This window comes from Eschrichtius robustus, chromosome 16, assembly GCF_028021215.1.
Source record: "Eschrichtius robustus isolate mEscRob2 chromosome 16, mEscRob2.pri, whole genome shotgun sequence".
Classification (NCBI taxonomy): Eukaryota; Metazoa; Chordata; class Mammalia; order Artiodactyla; family Eschrichtiidae; genus Eschrichtius; species Eschrichtius robustus.
In genome coordinates, this window is record NC_090839.1 from 64,510,087 (window position 1) to 64,529,982 (window position 19,896).

At 45.9% G+C, this 19,896-nt stretch overlaps 1 protein-coding gene across 9 annotated transcripts in view; it reads left to right on the forward strand.

Annotated features, from left to right (window-relative positions):
* The window catches only part of SNX29 (sorting nexin 29), a 565,105-nt gene that overhangs the window by 186,361 nt on the left and 358,848 nt on the right, over window positions 1-19,896 (forward strand). For all 9 annotated transcript variants that reach the window (XR_011076885.1, XR_011076887.1, XM_068565494.1 and 6 more), the window contains one exon: window positions 19,527-19,609. Coding sequence is in view for 7 of the 9 variants with exons in the window: in XM_068565494.1 (XP_068421595.1) it covers window positions 19,527-19,609 (83 nt within the window). In the remaining 2 variants the exon portion in view is untranslated. The remainder of the gene's footprint in view (window positions 1-19,526; window positions 19,610-19,896) is intronic.

The following is a 19,896-nucleotide window of genomic DNA, read 5'->3' on the forward strand; positions in this document are numbered from 1 at the left end:
CAGCCAGCCAGCCCGAGAAAACCTCTTAACGGGCATTTAGTTTTGGGTTTTGAGGAGCTCAGGACGCTATGAACCTGGTCTGGATCTAGATGTAGCCTTTGTTCTGGTATCAGGTGACCCAAATACCAAACCTGGGTTTGGACAAACTGCAATTTCTTTTGGTGACCTTGTGTCCTTTTAGGGCTTAAAGTCTTGGTAAATGGATGCTGTCTTCCTGTGAGGAGGCCTGGGAGGGAGAACAAAGAAGTAAGTTGTCTAAATGTTGCGACAAAGTAGAGCCTCTAGGAAACCTGACATCATCCAGGTCAACCTTCAGGACTCGTGAAACGTAAGAAGGACTTTCAGTGAAGCCCTGAGGCATTGCTGTCCAGGTAAATTGTCTTCCCTCCCAAGTGAAAGCCAAAAGGTACTGGCAGCCTTCCTCAACCAGAATACAAAAGAAGGCACTTCATAAATGAACTATTGTGAAGAATTTGCTTCCAGCTGGATGGATCCCAGTAATGTACGAGGGTTAGGAACAACTAGGATGGCCATGTTATTTATCATTTGGAGGTCCTGGACAAATCTCCATCTTCGGCCATTGGATTTCTTTACGGGTAAAATAGGGTTGTTATAGGGACTAGTGCAGGGTACAGTAAGGCCTTGGGCCTTCCAGTTCTCCATTGTCAGCTTAATGCTCTAGAGGGCCTCTTTATTTATAGGGTACTGGTTAATTTTGGGGAGAGGCTTTCCGGGATCTCTTTGGATTTTGATAGGAGGTGCACTGTGGAGTCTGCCAGTATCTGTTGCAGACTTTGCCTACGAGGAGGGTGGCAAGTGGTCTAAAAGGGATGAATGACTAGTGTTTGAGTTACTTTTGCTAACAGAACAGATAAAAGATGTTTTAGGGTCATTGAATTTACCCAAGTGACTATTTTGGTTGTTACTGTCACTGCTGTTACCAGACTCTGGGATTATTTCCCCCTTTTGGGAGAAAGGAGTACCAGCATGGTATTTTTCTAGGAAATCTCAGCCCAACAAATGAACAGGAGCAGAGAGACTAAGAAGAAAAGGGTGGGTATCTCTCAAAGGGCCCAAACAAAAAGGAATGGGTGTGGAAACAAGGATTGTTGAGGTTTGAGACTCACCTGTCTGAACTGTTTAGTGCTCCAAGGCAGGGCTGTTGAATGGCAGTGGGGTTGAGCACCGGTACCTCCACGGACAGGTAAAAAGGTTCAAAGATTCATTCTCAGTCTGGAGAGGGGTTTCCCTGAGCTGATTAAGGGGAAGGATTGGGACAAGCTTTGGTTCCTGGGAGCCTTGTCATTGGGGGTTAGGTTGGTTAGAGGGCTGAAGGCATAGTGCTTAAGCTTATAACACTGCTTTTTTCCAGTGTGCTGGCGTCTTGTAATAATGGCAGAGACCAGGAAGGTTTTGGTTTTGTTTAGGGGTCTCCATTTGCTGTAGTCAAAAATTTGTGTATATTGCCATTTGCATATGCACTTATTTTCATTCTTTCTAGTTTCTTTTTTAATTAGTTTTTATTGGAGTATAGTTAATTTACAATGTTGTGTTAGTTTCTGCTGTACAGCAGAGTGAATCAGTTATACATATACATATATCCACTCTTTGTTAGATTCTTTTCCCATATAGGTCATTACAGAGTATTGAGTGGAGTTCCCTGTGCTATACAGTAGGTTCTTATTAGTTATCTGTTTTATATAGAGTAGTGTGTATATGTCAATCCCATTTCCCAATTTATCCCTCCCCCTTGGTAACCATAAGTTTGTTTTCTACACCTGTGACTCTCTTTCTGTTTTGTAAATAAGTTCATTTGTACCATTTTTTAGATTCCACATATAAGCGATATCATACAGTATTTGTCTTTCTGTGTCTGACTTCATTCAGTATGATAATCTCTAGGTCCATCCATGTTGCTGCAAATGGCATTATTTCATTCTTTTTTATGGGCTAGTTTCTGAAGTAGGTACTCTCTGATCACCCCATTTTGTAGTTGCTAAAACCAGGATGAGAGAGGTCAGATGACTTACCCAAGGTCACACAGAGGCAGAGCCAGCATTCACATTTAGGCCTGTCTGGCCTCAAAGCAAACACTTTTAATGGCACAGAGGACTGAAGTGAGCAGTGAGCTGCCTGCTTGATATATAAATGCACCAAGAAGTAACTTTGGAAACAGTTTTGAGTGAGTGAAATGGCAGTCAAGTATGATTCCGGCTGTTAAGTTTGGAACCCTGTGATTTTCCCGTTGTACTCAGGATATTTTGGGTGTGTGTCATCTGCAATTAATTACCTTCATGAGTTGCTGGAGTTGTTTGGGCTCTTTCCCTGGCTCTGGATATGAAATGTGGGGGCCAGTGTGCCATTCTGAGGGGAATTTACCAGGTGGCTAATGAGATGGGGCTTATCAAAGAAATAGTGAAATGATGGGAACAGGGGAGCGAGCACTAAAAATCAAACAAGCTTTTCACGGCTCCCCAACTCCCTCCAGCTGGCAGATGAGATGCCGCACAGCCCAAGTGAGAGAACAGTCGAGGAGAAATGCAGACTTCCTGGAATTCGAGTTCCCTGGCAGCCCTGGCCCTGTCCTCTTACTGAATCCAGTTGCAAAGAAAGGAGAAGTAGTCAGAGGTCTTGTGAGTGAGAGGAGACCACTGTTTTCTGAAGACTGTCAGAGGCAGGATCTTTGTCCTCGTCTGGGTCCTCATTCTGATCAGGATACGGCAGGAGAGCACGGGGCAGCGTGTGGTTCTTGGGCTCGAGCGTGGCCCAGAAGGGTCCTGGAGGCTGGTTAAAATGCAGATTCCAGGCCCACCCCAGAGCATGTGACTGCTGACAGCAGGGCCTGGAAGTCTGCTTTCTACTTTTCACTTTTTTTAAAACCACAGAATATTAGGGTGTGTTTCCTACAAACAAAACGTTCTCCTTCATAATTGCACACACCAATCAAAACCAGGAAATCCACAGCGGTATGTTTTTACCATTGAGTCCTCCCCTCCCGTTCAGCTCTCTCCAGTTGTCCCAGGAACGCCTGTTCTGGCAAAATGATGGAGTCCAGACCGACTTGGGGCCTGTAATTGTCAGGTTTCTTCTGTCTGGAACAGTTTCTCTCCTTCCCTGCCTTTCGTGACCTTGACATCTTTGACGATTACAGGCCAGTTTACTTTGCAGACTGTTCCTCCGTTTGCTTTGTTTGCTGTCTCCTCAGGATGAGATCCAGTTTCTGCGTCTGTGGTGTTGATATCACAGAGGTGACGCGTGTTCTTCTTAGAGCGTCCTGGCGGGCGGTGCGTGGCTTCAGTTTGTTCCTATGGTCATGCTAACTTTGATCCCCTGATTAAGGGCGTGTCTGCCCCCTTTCTCCACTGTGAAGTTACTCTTTTCCCCTTTGCAATATTAGTGTTTTGTGGGGCGGTAGTTGGAGCCCGTGTAAACATCTCATTATACATTAAATGCTCCATTTATTCACTTTTGGATTCCTGGGTTCCTGTTTCATTCAGTAGATCATAATTATTACCATCACTGTTTGGCTGTTCAAATTGCCCCAGATTTGTCCAGTGGGAACACTTCTGAACTGGCTTCCAGGTGCTTCTGAAATGATCCCGTGAGTTTACACCAACACCTTGAATTCCAATCCAGCACCACAGTGTTGACTTCTGGTTTTCTCCCTATACATGTTTGTTACTCCCTCCTCTGACAGCGTTGTCTGCAGTGTATTGAGGTATTTGCCCACTCTTCTCATATCTCCAGCAGCCTTCACTGAACAGTTCAGGAAGGGACGAGCAGGCCTTGGAGAGACCTGCTTTCTGAATAAGCTTCTCCAGCTGATTCCACTGTAGGAGAACCTCCTTCCTCTGACCCCATTGCAAGAACCCTGGCTTAGTGCTTGAGGGTGTGGACTTTGAAGTTGCCCAGATGCCAGTTCCAGCTCCACTCCTGAGTGACCTTAGCCTGTCACTAACCCCCCTGAGCCCCTGTTTCCTGTTTGGTCAAGTGTGGACAATGGTGATACCTGCTCCATGGTTTCAGAGGCTAAAACGAGTAGATAAGGTCCAGCTTCTCTCCTCCAGGTCTCACAGCCTAGCTGGGGGAGATGAGCACAGGCCAGGGCTATTAAAGTCTTAGACTTGAGCGCAGAGCTTGTCTGGGGTGAGGTGGGGGCAGAAGAGGGAGTGGTCACAACCCGGGATGGTGGGCCTAGAGTTAGCCAGAAGGGCTTTGGAGAGAAGACGGCCTCCGAAGAGACTCTTGCAAAAGTCGTAGGTGTTCACCAGGGAGCTGGGGCAGACGGGAGAGTCTGGTCAGCCTTGGCGAGAGCCCGGCTGGTGTGGGCGCCAGGGAGGAGCTGATGGCCACGTCCCAGGGTCGGGGTAGCTTCTGTGTTAGCCCATCGCCTGAGCTGCCGAGCTACTTCCGGAGCCCTGGGAGCTGCGAGAGGAGGGGTCCAGCCTGAAGAGCACTGTGTGTCGGGGTGGGGAGCAGTAGCCTGTGGGAAGGCCTGGGCCAGGCTCCCCACTGTGGCCTGGGCGTGGCGCTCTGAAGGGCATCCTTTGCTTCCTACCCTGACCCTCACTGCCTGGATGCTGGCTGGCGGCCTGGGCTTTATTGCTCCAAACCTCTCGTGATGGTTTCCTGTTTCGCAAAGGCAGTAGAGAGGAGTGGTCAGGTACTGACCCCGGCGTCACACTGCCCGGCTTAGAGTCCTAGCCCTGCCTCTTGCCTGCTTGTCACTGCCCAGAGAATTACCGCGTCTCCCTGGAGTGTCTGTGTCTGCAGGTGGCTGAGAGCCTGCCCGACCCGCCCCCGCCTCTCGTCCGCAGTCAGTGCTGGGCAAGTGTTAGCGTCCAGTCACCGTCGTGGGGAAGGCAGGGTGTGAACGCAGAAGTGTCCTGTGAAAGACGATGCAGAAATACACGTGCTCGCTTTAGCAACAGGCGTGAGAGGTTATATGCTCCCCAAAAGGAGGTGGGGCTGGAGTTGGGGGTCTGAAGACACTAATGGGAACGCACACAGTTTTGGGAAAATGGCTTTTCCACTTTGTGTTGTTTTGCAGTGAGCTTGGTGGTGACTGTAAACACCTCAGAGCCGGGGGATTTATGCCTCCCTTCCTGTCTTTTGTTGGTGGCAGCTTGGGACAGTCATTTTTTGGATCACTTGGTCGCCTAGCCACATTCTTCCAGTACTCAGGTGTGGTTATGGTTAGTGCCAGCTTGGTACCCACCAGACCGTTGATTTGAGGGAGGTACCCTCGTGCCAGTGTCTGGCGGGGGAAGGCAGCATACCTGTAGGTGTGTTTCACTGCAATGTTTTGATGCCTGCAAGTTACCAAATGCACTTCACAGGTTCCTCGGTTTTGTTTTGAGTAATTATCCTTTGAGTAGTGCTGTCTGGGGTTGCCGGTTGTTTGTTCTGACAGTGGGGCAGGCATAATTGCTTTGACTTACAAACATTAATTATTGCAGTCACTGGAAGCTGTTTGAGAGGTACTTGCCACCTCCCCATGACTTGCTTCCTTTCCTGATGCTTTTAAAGAAAATTGCAGGGTGGCCAACAGGCGTATTTGAGGCTGGGGGTGGGAGCTGGCAAGGCTTTCTGGAATCCTAGAGATGAGGCCTGAATAGTCTCTCTGTCTCCACTGCCACGACCCCAGTCCTCCCGGTCCTCCCGGTCCTGGCCGTCATCATTTCTTGCCTGGATGGATGATCACAGTAGCTTCCTTCTGGTCTGACACTTGTCCTGTTTCCAGCCCACTCTGTTTTCCCACACAGCCTGCCATTCCCCTGCTTAACACCTTTTATTGGCTGCCCTTTAAGCTTAGACTAAAGTTCACACTTTGGGGTCCCGCATGATTCCTCCCTGCTCCAGCCTCCTTGGCCTCCCTGAGTTCCAGGAACAGGCCCGGCACTGGCCTTGGGGCTTTTCCCTGACTTGTTCCTTGTGGTCCAAGGTCCAGTGATAATGGCATCCCCAGAGGGCCTGGTAGAAATGCAGTCTCAGGCTCCACCCAGACAAGCTGAGTCAGAATCCGCATTTTTGCAAGGTCTCCCATTGCCCCCTTCGCCACTGTCACACAGTCCACTTCCTTTAGGTCTTGCCTCTTTGTCACCTTTCAGAAAGGCCTTCTCAGATGACCCTGCCTAAAATACTCTTTACTCTGCATCTTTTTCTCTTGCTTCATTTATTTATTTATTTTTAAAATAAATTTATTTATTTATTTTTAAAATAAATTTATTTATTTATTTTTGGCTGCATTGGGTCTTCGTTGCTGAGCGCGGGCTTTTCTCTAGTTGTGGCGAGCGGGGGCTACTCTTCGTTGCGGTGCGCGGGCTTCTCATTGCGGTGGCTTCTCTTGTTGCAGAGCACGGGCTCTAGGCACATGGGCTTAGTTGCTCCGCGGCATGTGGGATCTTCCCAGACCCGGGCCCGAACCCGTGTCCCCTGCATTGGCAGGCGGATTCTTAACCACTGCGCCACCAGGGAAGTCCCCATTTACTTATTTTTAAATTAATAGACTTTTGGGGGAACAGCTTTAAACGTGAGCAGGAAGTCCAGAGTTGCCATGTACATCACTGCCCTCCCCCCCAGTTTCCCCTGTATTAACATCTCGGGTTGGTGTGCTACATTTGCTACAATTGATGAACAGCATGGATCCATTATTATTAACCAAAGTCCATGTTTACATTAGGGTTCACTCTTGGTGGTGGACATTCTGTGGGTTTGGACAGATGGGTGACGTGTGTCTACCATTACAGAGTATCATACAGACTAATTTCCTTGCCCTAAAAGTCTTCTGTGCTCCACCTATTCATCCCTCTCTCCTGACCCCTGGCAACCCCTGATCTTTTTACCGTCTCCATAGTTTTGCCTTTCCCAGAATGTCATATAGTTGGAATCATAAAGTTAGTAACCTTTCAGATGGGCTTCTTTCACTTAGTATGCATTTCCTCCATGTCTTTTCATAACTTGGTAGCTCATTTCTTTTCATCGCTGAATAATATTCCATTGTCTGGATGTACCACAGTTTGTTTATCCATTCACCTATCAGAGGACTTCTTGATTGCCTCCAAGTTTTTGCAATTATGAATAAAACTGCTAAATATTGTGTGCAGGGTTTTGTGGGGTTATGTGTTCTCAACTCCTATGGGTAAACACCATATGATAAGGGTATTTTAGTTTTGTAAGAAGCTGCCAGACTGTCTTCCAAAGCGGCTGTACCATTTTGCATTCCCACCAGCAATGAATGAGAGTTCCTGTTGCTCCACATCCTCGCCAGCGTTTGGAGTTCAGTGTTCTGGGATTTAGCTGTTCTTACAGGTGTGGCTTTGGCTTTTATCGTCCTCACTGTTATCTGAAGCCTGTTCATTGACTGGTTTGACCACCTCCCCTTTGTGAGTGTCACTTCGTGAGTGTAGAGACTTAGTCTTTCTTGTTCCCCCCTCCATTTCTGTGTTCTAAACAATACCTGGTACATAGTGGGTTTAGGAAGGCCTTTGTTGAATAAATTACATACTCTCTGCAACAATCCTGTGAGGCCTCAGTGCCCTTCCATTGTTTGGGTGAGTAGCCGGAGGTGCAGAGAAGGACATCCATCTTGCACACGGTTGGCTAGATGTGAAATCGCTCAGACTGCAGGACTTTGACAAATGAGGGAGTCGAGGGTCAGGAATGAGTTGCCTTCAGCATGTTATTTGTCCTCTTTGTCATTCTTACCTCTCTGTTCCTTGGCCCAAAATTGAGGATCAAAGTACCTCACAGAGTAGTTGTAAGGATTAAATGAATTAAGGTATGTAGAGCTATGTTAGTTATCAACTGTGTAACAAATTACCCCCAAATTCAGCAGATTAAAAGAACATATTTATTATCTCAGAGTTTCTGTGTGTCAAGAATCTGGACACGGCTTAGCTGGTGCCTCTGGCTCAGGGTCTCTCATGAGGTTGTAGTCAGGACATTGGGTGGAGCTGCGGTCATTTCAGGGCTCTGCTGGGCTTGGAAAATCTGCTTCTAAGTTCACTCAAGTGGCTGCTGGCAGACCTCATCCCTCACTGTGTGGGCCTCTTTCAGCCTGCCCAGGTGTCCTCAGGACAGGGCAGCGGGTGACCAGAGAAAGGAGGGAGAGGGACGAGCCTGAGAGCATCCCAGGTAGATGTCATAGTCTGTTTATAACTGATCTCAGAAGTGACAGCCCATCCCTGCTGTTAGAAACAAATAGTAAGACCAATCCGAACTCAAGTCAAGGGGCGGGCAATACACATAGTTGTTAATACTAGGATCGCTGGGGGACAGTTTAGAGATTGCCTAGGCAGAAGCGTTCCGAGCAGTTCTTGCTGCCCAGTGAGCACCGTAAAGGGTTTAATGGTGCTACTGCCCCTCTCCTCCCACTGTGACTGCCACCACCCCCGCGCCCCACTCCCGCTCCTCTTCCCCTTCCTCCCACCACCACTGCGGTGGCATCAAAGAGCTGGGAAGGACTGGAGCTGAGAGCGGAACCCAGGTTTGTCTGGTTGTGGAGGTTTCCAGTTTCCTAGGCTGCCTCCTTCCGTTGACTTTCCTGCTCTGCACCATGGTTCCCAGAATTGATCTTCTCTCCCCGCTGGGTGGTGAACTGCGGGGTGGGGGCAGTCCATTGCGTGTAACCTCATGCCTCCTGTGCCCAGGCCTCATTCAGCAGATGCTTTCTGATGACCTTGCTGGTAAAACCCTCCTCAGGGTAATGTGCTGGCTGTGAGAGCACAGGCCACTTCTGTGCATCCTGGGAAAAGCAAACTCTTGAAAGCACAGCCATTGTCAGGAACCCAGGTTTTGTGTGATTTGGATCTAACACATATTCCTAAGAAAAAGAGGAATTACTGTTAATGAGTGTCTCTGGGTGTTGGGCACTGACTTTATACCCACTGTCTCTAATCATCTCAACCCAGCAAGGCTCATTTCCTCACCTTCTTCTTGGGAGCTCAGGAATCCTGGGCTCAGAGAACCATTGGTGCCCAGCTGGGCGGGACAAGACTGGTGTTTGAACCCAGATGTGGGTAACTCTACAGCCAGACACCCTGCTTCCTCTTTGGCTTTATGTGTATAAAGGATCCAGTGTTTTACAGTAAAAGCCCACCAAAGTATAAGGCCAATACTGTTTGAACAAACTAAAAACCTGAAGCAGTTGGGAACACAGGGTATTTGGTTACTTTTTTAGGTGTGACACTGGTTTTGGGATTAGGTTCAAATAGACTCTGCCACTGAGAGGTAAATCCTGACATTTTTATGGATGATGTTCTGTGTCTGAGATTGACTTCAAAATAAGTTGGCGAGGGGAGTGTACACAGGTGAGGCTTGAAAAGAAACGAGACTGGCTGTAAGTTGGAGAGCTGGGTGGTGAGTCCGTGGAGGTTCACTGTCCTGTTTGGTCTGCTTTTCTGTATATGTTTAAATTTCCATCATTAAAAGTTAAACAGAACCTTACTTTACTTTTCAAGGGTTGCAGCCTGTACCTATTCAAACAGAAAAATTAAATTAAAAAAATTGGGAAACAAATGAAGCTCCAAGAGGCCAGGGAATTTTGTCCTTTTTGTTTATACGTTTTTAGCACCTAGATCAGTGCCTGGCACTCAGTAATACCTGTTGAATGAATGAGAGAGAATTGATCCCTTTTTGTAGGAAACACTCTAGCCTCCCTCTGGCCGATGTTGTGGTTGAACTAGTGACACGTTCAGTAGAGATTAAATCCGGTTGTCCAGCCATGTTCACGCCCTGCTTTGTTCTATATGGATTTTAAGAGGCATCTTATGCTCTGGATGAGAGCAGTCAATTTTCAGAGAATTAAAAGGTAATAAAATAGTTGAATCTAGAATGGAACACAAGCTGGTTTTTGATTCTGAAGCTAAGTCAGCATCTTGCGAAGGAAACTTGAAGCTTCCGTTGCATCCATCAATTCTCACTGCACAGAAGAGCTGCGGCATGCAGACCTCTGTGTGGCAGAAGCCTGAGCAAGCCAGGCTTGACTGGCCTCGTTGTGTTGACATCCTAAAATGACACTTGTTTACGGCTCACAAGTCTTTGGAGCCACGTTTGAAACCAAGTATTTCTGCATTGGCATCTCCTTTCATCAAAGCCACATTCAAAGCTGCATCACTGTTGATAGTAACATTTGTTTAATCATCTTTCTTAAAAGGATATAAAGCATAGAGATGGCAAGTAGAATGGTGGTTGCTGGGGGCTGGCAGGGGGTCGGGGTGGGAATGGAGCGTTCTTGTTTAATGGGTACAGAGTTTGTTTTGCAAGATGAATAGAGTTCTGGAGCTGGATGGTGGTGATGGGTGCACCAGAATGTGAAGGTACTTAATGCCACAGAGCTGTACACTTAAAAGTGGCTTAAATGGTAAGTTTTGTATGTTCTTTATCACAATTAAAAATAAAAAAGAAGAAGGGAGGAAAAAAGGTCTGCTCTGTTAAATGCTGACTTTGTTAACTGTTATTCTTTTCCTGTTCCCCTGCCCGAAATTGGCACGCCTGTAGCTGTATGGTGTGTTTTTCAGGTGCCTGTGTTATGGACCCTAGTCAGCGGGAGATGCCTCTGGACTGTCTTCTAGGCAGGCCCGTCTCCTCCTCTCTCCCTTACTCTTTTTTACTGACTAAATTTTTTTGGTTTTAATGTCCACACAGTCGAATTCACCTTTAAAAAAGATGTACAGTTGCATGAGTTTTAAGATGAGCAGCTTAGGTTAACGTAACCCCCTCGCCCTGGCACACCACAGTCAGCGCACAGCAGAGCCCCATCACCTGCAGAAGTTCCCTCCTGCCGCCCCTTTGCCGTCACACCCTCCCCCCATGCCTAACTCTTGTCTACCGCTGATCTGTCCTTCTCCCCTGTAGTTTTACCTTTTCTAGGATGTCAGATACATGAAATCAGAGAGTATGTGGCCTTTTGGGACTGGTTTCTTTCGTTTAGCCTAATGTTTTTGAGATTCATCCAAGTTGTGGCATCCGTCACTACCCCCTTCCATCTTACTGACGAGCAGTATCCCTTTGTATGGATCGACCACGGTTTAGCCATTTACCCGTCAAAGGGCATTTGAGTTGTTTCCAGTTTTTGGTGATTATGTTTTTTCTTTTTCTTTGACCCTACCCAGGTACGTGGGGAGTTTCTTGCCTTTTGGGAGGTCTGAGGTCTTCTGCCAGCGTTCAGTAGGTGTCCTGTAGGAGCTGTTTCACATGTAGACGTATTTCTGATGTATTTGTGGGGAGGAAGGTGATCTCCGCGTCTTACTCTTCCTCCATCTTTAAGCTCCTCCCCAGCTTTTGGTGATTATGAATAATGCTGCTGTAAACATTCATGTAGAGATTTTTGTGTGAACGATAAAATTCATTTCTCCAGGAAAAATAGAAGTGAGTTTCTGGGTCATATGACAGGTGTCTGTTTAACTTTATAAAAAGCTGCTCTGCTGTTTTCCAGGGTCACCGAACTGTTGTGCATTCCTGCCAGCAATGTTAAGAGGGTTTCAGTTGCTCCAGATTCCCCCGGCACTTGATATTGTCATTAATAGTTTTTAAAGCTATTTTACTAGGTTTGTAGTGCTGTTTCACCGATTTTGATTTGTATTTACCTAATGACTAATGATGATTAGCATCTTTTCATGTGCTTATTTACTGTCTATGTTCTTTGGTGAATTGTCTGTTCAAATCCTTTGCCCTTCCCCCCCTTTTATTGGGTAGTTACGTTTTGTTTGTTTGTTTTGAGAGTTCTTTATTTCAGATACAAGTCCTTTATTGTTTATCCGATTTGTTAGTATTTTCTCCCCATCTGTAGCTTGTCTTCTGCTCTTAACAATGTCTTTCACAGAGCAAATCCAGTTTAACTTTTTTTTTTTCTATTCTGGCTCATGCTTTTGGTGTTAAATCTAAGAACGCTTTGCCTAACCCCAGGTTAGGCATGAAGACTTCCTCAGGTTTTATAGTTTTATGTTTTACATTTATATGTCTTCCAGTTTGAGTTAATATTTGTATAAGATGTGAAGTATTAGTTGAAGTTTACTTTTTGGCATATGCATGTCCAGCTGTTCCCAAACTGTCTGTTGAAAAGACCATCCTTTTTCCTGAATTGCCTTTGTACGTTGGTTAAAAATTATTTGGCCATATTTGTATGAGTTTATTTCTGGACTCTTCTTTCTGTTGGTTCTATATCTATCATTTGCCTGTACTACATTCCTTGATTGCTGTAGCTTTATAGAAAGTCTTAAAATTGGGTAGTGTGCATCCTTCAAATTTTGCTTCTATTTCACGATGATTTTGGCTACAATACTTTTTTTTTGGCCTTTCCATATGAATTTTAGAATCAGCTAGTGTATATGTATAAAATATCCTGCTGGGATTTTTATTGGACTTGCATTCAATCTATAGATCAGTGTGTTGACATCTTAACTATTTTGAGTCTTACAGTCCGTGAACCTGGTATTTACATCGACGTAGTTCTGTTTTGATTTCTTGCATCAGTGTTTTACAGTTTTCAGCTTACAGATCCTGCACGTTTTGTTGGATTTACACCTGTGTATTTCATCTTTTGGAACTATGATGAATGATTCTTTTTATGATATTGCTTTCTAATTGTTCATTGTTAATATATAGAAATACAGTTAATTTCCATATTTGACCTGGAAAAAGTCACTTATTTGTTCTAGGATTTTTTTTGTAGATTCTTGGAATTTTCTCTGAAGAAATCATGTCATCTGCCAGTGGGGACAGTTTTAGTTTTCCCTTCATTCTGCATGCCCTTTAAAAAGAAACCCATTTCACTGGTTAGAACCTCCAGTACTGTGCTGAATAGGAGAGCGAGGCAAGAGAGACTTCCTAGCTTGCTCTCAGTCCCATGGGGAAACCATTCGGTCTTTCACCACTAAGTATATGTTAAGCTGTAGGGTTGCTCTTGTTTTCTGTAAGTCTGACCTTACTCTTCATACCTTGTTTTTTCTAGTGTTCTAGTAAAGTGTGTTGATGGCATATTAAATTTTTTTTCTCCTAATTTCATTGTTCAGAAATAAGCCCTGTTAACATTGTGGTATATTATATATTTCTAATGCAAACATATACCAATAAATATACGTGAGAGGTTACAGTAAATATACTTTCTTTGTACTCTGCCACATTCACGTAATGGTGTGTTGTAAATGTTCATCTATGTTAATTAACATGCATATTCATCACAACTTCAGCAGCTTCATAGTGTCCTATTACTGGTGGATACACCATAATTTATCTCTTCACTCCCCCAGTGTCAGACATTTAATTTGTAACCAGTTTCTTTCTGATAACATTCACAGCATCCTCATGCGTATGTTTTGAGCCTTTTGCTCCTTCTTATTTCCTGGGCATAGTTTCCTCGAAGTGGAGTTTCTGGGTCAAAAGGTATACAGTTCTTGAGGCTGTTGATTCATATTTGGAAAAAGCTCACCTCGGACCAACTGCCTACATTTGTGAGATGTCTGCTGATGGGCAGCAGAGGCTGAGTAACCCTAGGACAGTTCCTTCACCTCTGAACAAAGCTTGCTGATCAGGAGAATCCCGTTCACATCTGCACAGCAGTCTGACCAGCCGAGACATTCTGCAGACCCATGCTTATCCGCCCTCATTTCCCAATGGACTCTTTCAGGGCTTTAGGTTTTCAACTTTATCCAGCTCATTTAATTCCCTAAATTTATATGAACCCAGCGAGAGACTTTGGAGTTATAGGACATGGGTTGGAATCCCAGGTGTGTGTGTATGTTGTTTCACTCTGTGGGCCTCAGCTTTCCTATCTGCAAAATGGGCCCAGTGAAAACCAACCTTGTGAGGCGTTGTTGATGATCCACTGAGACCAAGTATGTGGCAGGGAGGAGGAAGGAGGGCACGGACTTGGAGATGCTTAAGTGCAAATCATGGCCGTGCCTTGTATAGCTGCGTGAATTTTTTGATCGACTGCTGAACCTCTCTGAGCATCAGTTCCTTCATCTGTATAATGAGAGTATAATAACTCTTGCAGAGTTGCCATGCAGGTTGAATGAGAGCACGTTGTGTCTGCAACACCTTGAACATTCAGAGCCCCACTCGGAGGCCGATACTCTCGTGTTGTGGGTAGAAAAGCGTATTTCCTGTTACACATGTAGGGAGCTTTTGAATGAGGCCCCGGTCTTACCCATAGGAGGTCTTGGCACTGAACTGCTTCTCACTTCTTAACTCACACAGAGGGATTTCAAGGAGGTATAAACATCTCAAATGCCCACCTCTGCCACAGTCCATGTGGGCAGTGTTTTTCTAACATAGACGTGGTTCTTTTCCACTGAGATTTCTCTCCTGCTCATAGAGGGTTGTGCCCAAGGTGAAAATGCAGCATTTCACAAACTGTGAGGTTTGAGGAGTTAGTAGGTGGTCAGTGTACATAAATATATTAAAGGCTTGAGGAGCCCTGGGGAGGAGGGGGAGGGAGAGGGAACTTTCCTAATGTTGATTAGCGCCACCGTTTCCTAAACACATTTAACTCTACTCTCTCGTCCCTGTCTGAGAGCCGTTTGTCATCCCCGGGAATACAGTGTGGGAAGTACACTGTAAGAAAATATCTTCTCCTTATACCCCTATTTTATCTAAAGCAAAGATTCTCTTCCTCAGATCTGTCTCTGTGCAGTGCCTTCATGTGTACCGCCTTCATGTGTACCGCCTTCATGTGTACCGCCCATGTTACTCATTCCTTAATATTTGTCTTTCCGTCCACTCACTTTTGAAGGCCTTCACATTTCTTTCCAAAGGATTCTTTATATCACTGCCATTAATGGGAAATCGGTTTTTAAAAAACATACCGGAAGAAATGCTTAAGTGTTAAAATAGAAAAAGTTTTGTGAACCCCTTAAATGATCTCAGGCCTGTACCACGTTTGGGAGATTCTGTTTTAGTTCATTCTCTTGGCGTTTTTTCTCGTTTCATTGAACTGTGAGGAAGTTGGATCCCACTGCCCTTCAGAGTGGAAAGAACTGGATGGTTACAAAAGAGGCAGCGGGGCAGGGCGTTTCTGCAGGCTTATCTTCCCTAGTGGGGTTGGACTCCCACGCGGTTGCCTGGGCCACGAAATAAAGACTGGACCCCATCCCCATCCCCCCTCGCCCCATGGCTTTCTCATCTTCAGCCTCGTAAAGCAGTCGCTGAGGGCATCCCCCATCCACATCCTCCTTTGAGGCAGATGTGGAAATTGCAGCTGAAAGGCTAAATCCCTGGGGAGAGCCCAGCTGTTGACGGATGGACCACCGACTGCTCTCAGAGGGTGAGATGTCCGCCAGCTGCACCTGGAGCACCAGTGACCGCCCTCGGGGTGAAGGTGGAGGAACTGGTTGAACCCTCAGGACCCCTGAGTGGCCCATTTCATTAGATGGTCTGAGCACTGACAGTTCCTTTTCAACAAAGCACCCTTTCCCCCAGCTTTTCTAGATGGTTTTCCAGATGGAGTGTTAGGATTTGATTAAAAGACTCCGTTGGTTGCAGAAAGAGCCAGGTGTCATGGGTGATCACCTGGGCTGTGTACGCCCGAGAGCCGGGGAGGGGGACACCGCGTGAAATGGAGAAGAGAGAGTTGCCCGAAGATCCGGCTCACGGGGCTGCAGCCATCTGTGCCGCCTCCCGCAGAGGTCTCATCCTCCCAGGCTCGCTTACTCGCAAGCAGCCAGTGTAGACGGGGTGGAGGTGGGTGGTGCCGCCCCCCAGAGGGGAGCAGGCGGAGGGGGCCCTGCCCCATAGCAGCCTCATCGTCCCTCTTAGCATTTTCTTTTAAGTGTACAATTTTAAAAGACTAGGCAATGAAAGTGTTCTTTTATTTTCAAACATTATTTTGTTATGGACAATTAGAGAACATAGCTGAACAAGAGCAACCAAAAAAATTAAAAGTCAGAGCCCTGTGACTTCACTCAGAGATGAGTCTGGTCAGTCCCACCTGTGTGCGTAGCCTCCTGGGCTCTGTGGCTCTCACTTTACCACACATGTGTGTGCGCGCGCGCGCACACACGCACACACGCACACACGCACACACACACACACACACACACACACACACACACACACGCGATAGGCACCCAGGCTCTGGAGCCGGCCTGCCTGGGCCTGTGGTGTGTGCTGATGCGTCGGGGCCCTGGGCAGGGTTTGGTCCGCTCTGCTCACCGTGCCTCTCGCCTGTTCAGACTGACGGGCACCGTGATGTGACCTGTGCTGGGTTGAAGACCCCTGCTGGGATGAACCTCAGCCACAATCCCGATCTTGTTCACACACTCGGAGGGTTTCTGAGGCCTTTCACAGTTAGGATGCGCTTAACTATTGACCCATCCTGTTGTATCATGAGGTGGCAAATAAAATGGCATTCTTATTTGATCATCAGGAATGGTACATTCTATATGGTTCCTCTGTCTTCAAATTAAAGTCCTGTTGCTGGTTGCAAATTAGTCGTTCAGAGCCTGGGAATTATTTCCTTGGGCCATTAACATGTTACGTTTTTAAAAAATACCTTTTGGTGGGACAAGAACTCTTCTGGTTGACCACAGCTCCCACCCTGTAGACCCTCTTGTCTTATGCCTGGTTTGCCTTACTCATGGTCCTCGTCTGTCTGCCTGCTCTGGTCATCTGAGTCTGTATCCCATCTGCAGATTGGTATGGCCATCAGTTAAAATACCAGGCTGGATAGAACTACACACACCATGTGACTGTGTTGGAGTCCTGGATTTGCCATTGGACTGTACTTACGGAAGACGTAACCACTGGGGGAGGCTGGGTCGAGGGTATACAGGACCTCTCAGTAATATCTTTCCAACTTTCTGAATCTGTAATTACTTCAAAATAAAAATTAAAACATAAAAGGCCTCATCTTGCCTGGGGTCAGGAGCTAGCTGCCTCTTTGGGGCGGTCAGTGTACCCTCCAGGTGTTTGCGGTTGAGTCAGGAGCAGTTCTACTGACCTGAAAGTTCATTTCCCACAAAAGGCAAACAAGTTCATTGGCGCAGAGTTGGCCGGGATGAATTTATAGTTCCTAAAGGTGTCCGTCCGTGGTATATTCTCCACGACATCTCATCATTTTGTTGGAAGTTGGATTTGTATTAAAGTTTTTGGTCTTTATCTGTTAGGTCTGATATTTAGATAGTCGTAAGATGCTCTTAAAAGATGACTCCCAACCAGAAGAAAAGCAGCCACTTGAATATCTTAGTGCTGGCTACAGAGTTGAAGATGAACTAGGCCGCTGAGGGTGGGCCTGGATGGTGTGAGCAAACGAGCTGAGACCTGGCAGCCAGACACGGACACGACCCACCTGTCAGTCTGCCTGAATGAACCTGCCTCTTCTGCCTTTTGGACAACATTCTGCATGAACCGTTGTTAAATTAGGCCATATAGAAATGCACATCAATTGCTTTCTCTCCCTTGTTTTAAGGTAATATGTGCCTGGAATTCACATGTGGGGATTAGGAGTAGGCTGGGAAGAATGACAAGATCCGGCTGAGGGGATCCAAGAAAACCAGCTGTACCAGCATGCCCATCGGGGAGTGTTTTCCCTCCCACAAACCTTCTCAAGACTTGTTAGTTGTTTAGCTTCAGACGTTCACTCTTCGTGTCACAGAGAAAGTGCGGCCATGGATAGAAACATCTGTGACAGGCTGTCTAGGAGGAGGACGATAATTAAGGGACTCCATGTTTTACTTTCTCTCAAGCTTCTGAGATGAATGCACAGATCTCAGGTGACACCTAAGTATATGGTAGTGTCTGCAGTTGGTACTTATGTTCTTTCTGACAAATACAGGGCAGAAAAGCAAAATACAAACAAAGTGCTGTCTCTGTGGGCTGAGGTACAGTCATATGCATCGAAGACAGACAGAACCTGTGATGGGCAGTCTGCAGTTTTTCCACTGAGCAAATGTGTGGCATATTCGTACCAAGGAATGGCATCTCCATCCATAAATAGATGGAGTCAGAAGCTTACCCTGGTGAATTGTTAAATGAGACAAGCCGTAGCAGAAAAATTTATAATAGGGTCTGGCTTCATAAAGTAAACTCTGTTTAAGTGTATCAGGTTTGTAGTGACTATGTGAGCATGGAGGAGGCGTGAAATGTGTGTACCAGGTTTTTAACGTTGGTTACCATGGGGAAGGATGAGTGTGACAGTAAACAAAGGAAAAAAGACTTCAAACAAAAAAATTTAGAAGAGTGTGAAAGGTGTTTCATCTGTGAATAATTATATACAGTGTGTGTGTGTGTGTCTGTGTGTGTGTGCATGCCTAGAGAGAGAGCTGATAGGACAGATAGAAAAATGATAGTGGGGTTTATTTCAAGGTGTTGAATTTTTAGTGGATTTTTTACATTTCTTCTTAAATGTGTTCCGATTGTTTGAGTATTTTGCAATGAGCATTTTATTTTTTATAATCATAAAAGACACCCAGTCTTAAAGCTCTTTTCTTTGTGAGGAAATATTCCAACATGTGTAAGAGCACACAGGCTCCAGACCTTGTTGGGGGAGGAGCAGGAACAGGAGATGTGGAAGAGGCACCTGTCTCTGGGGTAGCCAGTGAGAAACCAGTTCTGAATCCCAAAAGAGACAGAGAAGAGCTCTTCTGGGCCTCGGAGGCAGAGAGACCTGGGCTTGTGTCTGGGCCGTGTGCCTTACGTATGACCTTGGCACTGGCCATGTGACCTTTTCCATGCCCCAGTTCCTCTCCTGCAAAATGAGGAGAATTCTACAGGGTCACTGTGCCTGACATATCCTTAGGTACTTAACATTATTCAGTGTTACCATCGAATGAAGAATGGGTGAATGAATACACGTGTGCTTGATTCAGTGAGGTCACGTATGTAAAGTCTGAGCTATGTGGGTAAACACTCAACAAATGGTAGTTTTCTCTCTGACCCTCATGTCCTGTTCCTCAGCCAGGGTACCTGGGGAGTGAATTTAGTAGAGTGGGGTCTTGTCATTGCCTGAGTTCCACGTTTCATTCTGCAATCTTACATGGGGTGCCGCTGGAGTTGGTCAGCCGCTTCTCCTCATTATACCTCACTTTCCTCATCTGTAAAGTGGGTGTTGTGATAATATATGTCTTGGAAGGATTAAATGAGATACAATAAGACTTCACGTGATGCCTGGCAAATAGGAAGTTTCCAATGCATGTAGTAGTTAGTAAAAATACTGAGTGTTCCCCAAGTAAACAGTACCTAGTATGTGCTTCTGTAAATGGAGAGAATACTACAGGGTGCCTGGCACAGAATAGGCACCTAACAGATTGATTCAAATAGCCTGAGGGCAACACATGTCAGCATCCTGAATCTGTGGGCACCGCAACCAATTAATGCTTATTTCCATCACGAATGAACAGTTCTTGAAGGCATTCTGCAAACGTGCCTTTGCTAACATAGTCTTTTCCAGCGATGATCTTTAACACAGAGAATATATTAATATTTATAAGATGCACATTGTATATTTTTCTTTACACAGATTCTTCTCCTTCCTTGGGTCTAATTTGCCAATTTTTAAATACATTTTTCTAACATTCTTGTACCTGCAGAGAAAACGAGGTGCTCAAAGTCCAACTGAAGAAATACGTAGGAGCTGTCCAGATGCTGAAAAGAGAAGGTCAAACAGCTGAAGGTGAGGGGCAGACGGAGCCTGGGTGGGGAGGGGGCTACACCTTTTCATCTTCATCGCCCCTGTGCCTGGCATAGCAGACACTCAGCATGGGATGAGTGCACGTGCAGATGAATTAGAAGAACGGGCCTGGTTAGGGTTCCAGAAAATCAATTAAATGGAAAACCCTGCTCTGTATTCTTGCTAAATGCATAATATTATAAGACTTACTTGCCAGATTATTAGCAATACTTGTATCAATTTGTGTACTTAGGGAGTCTTATGTCTAGAGTCTTGAAACATTTGCAAGG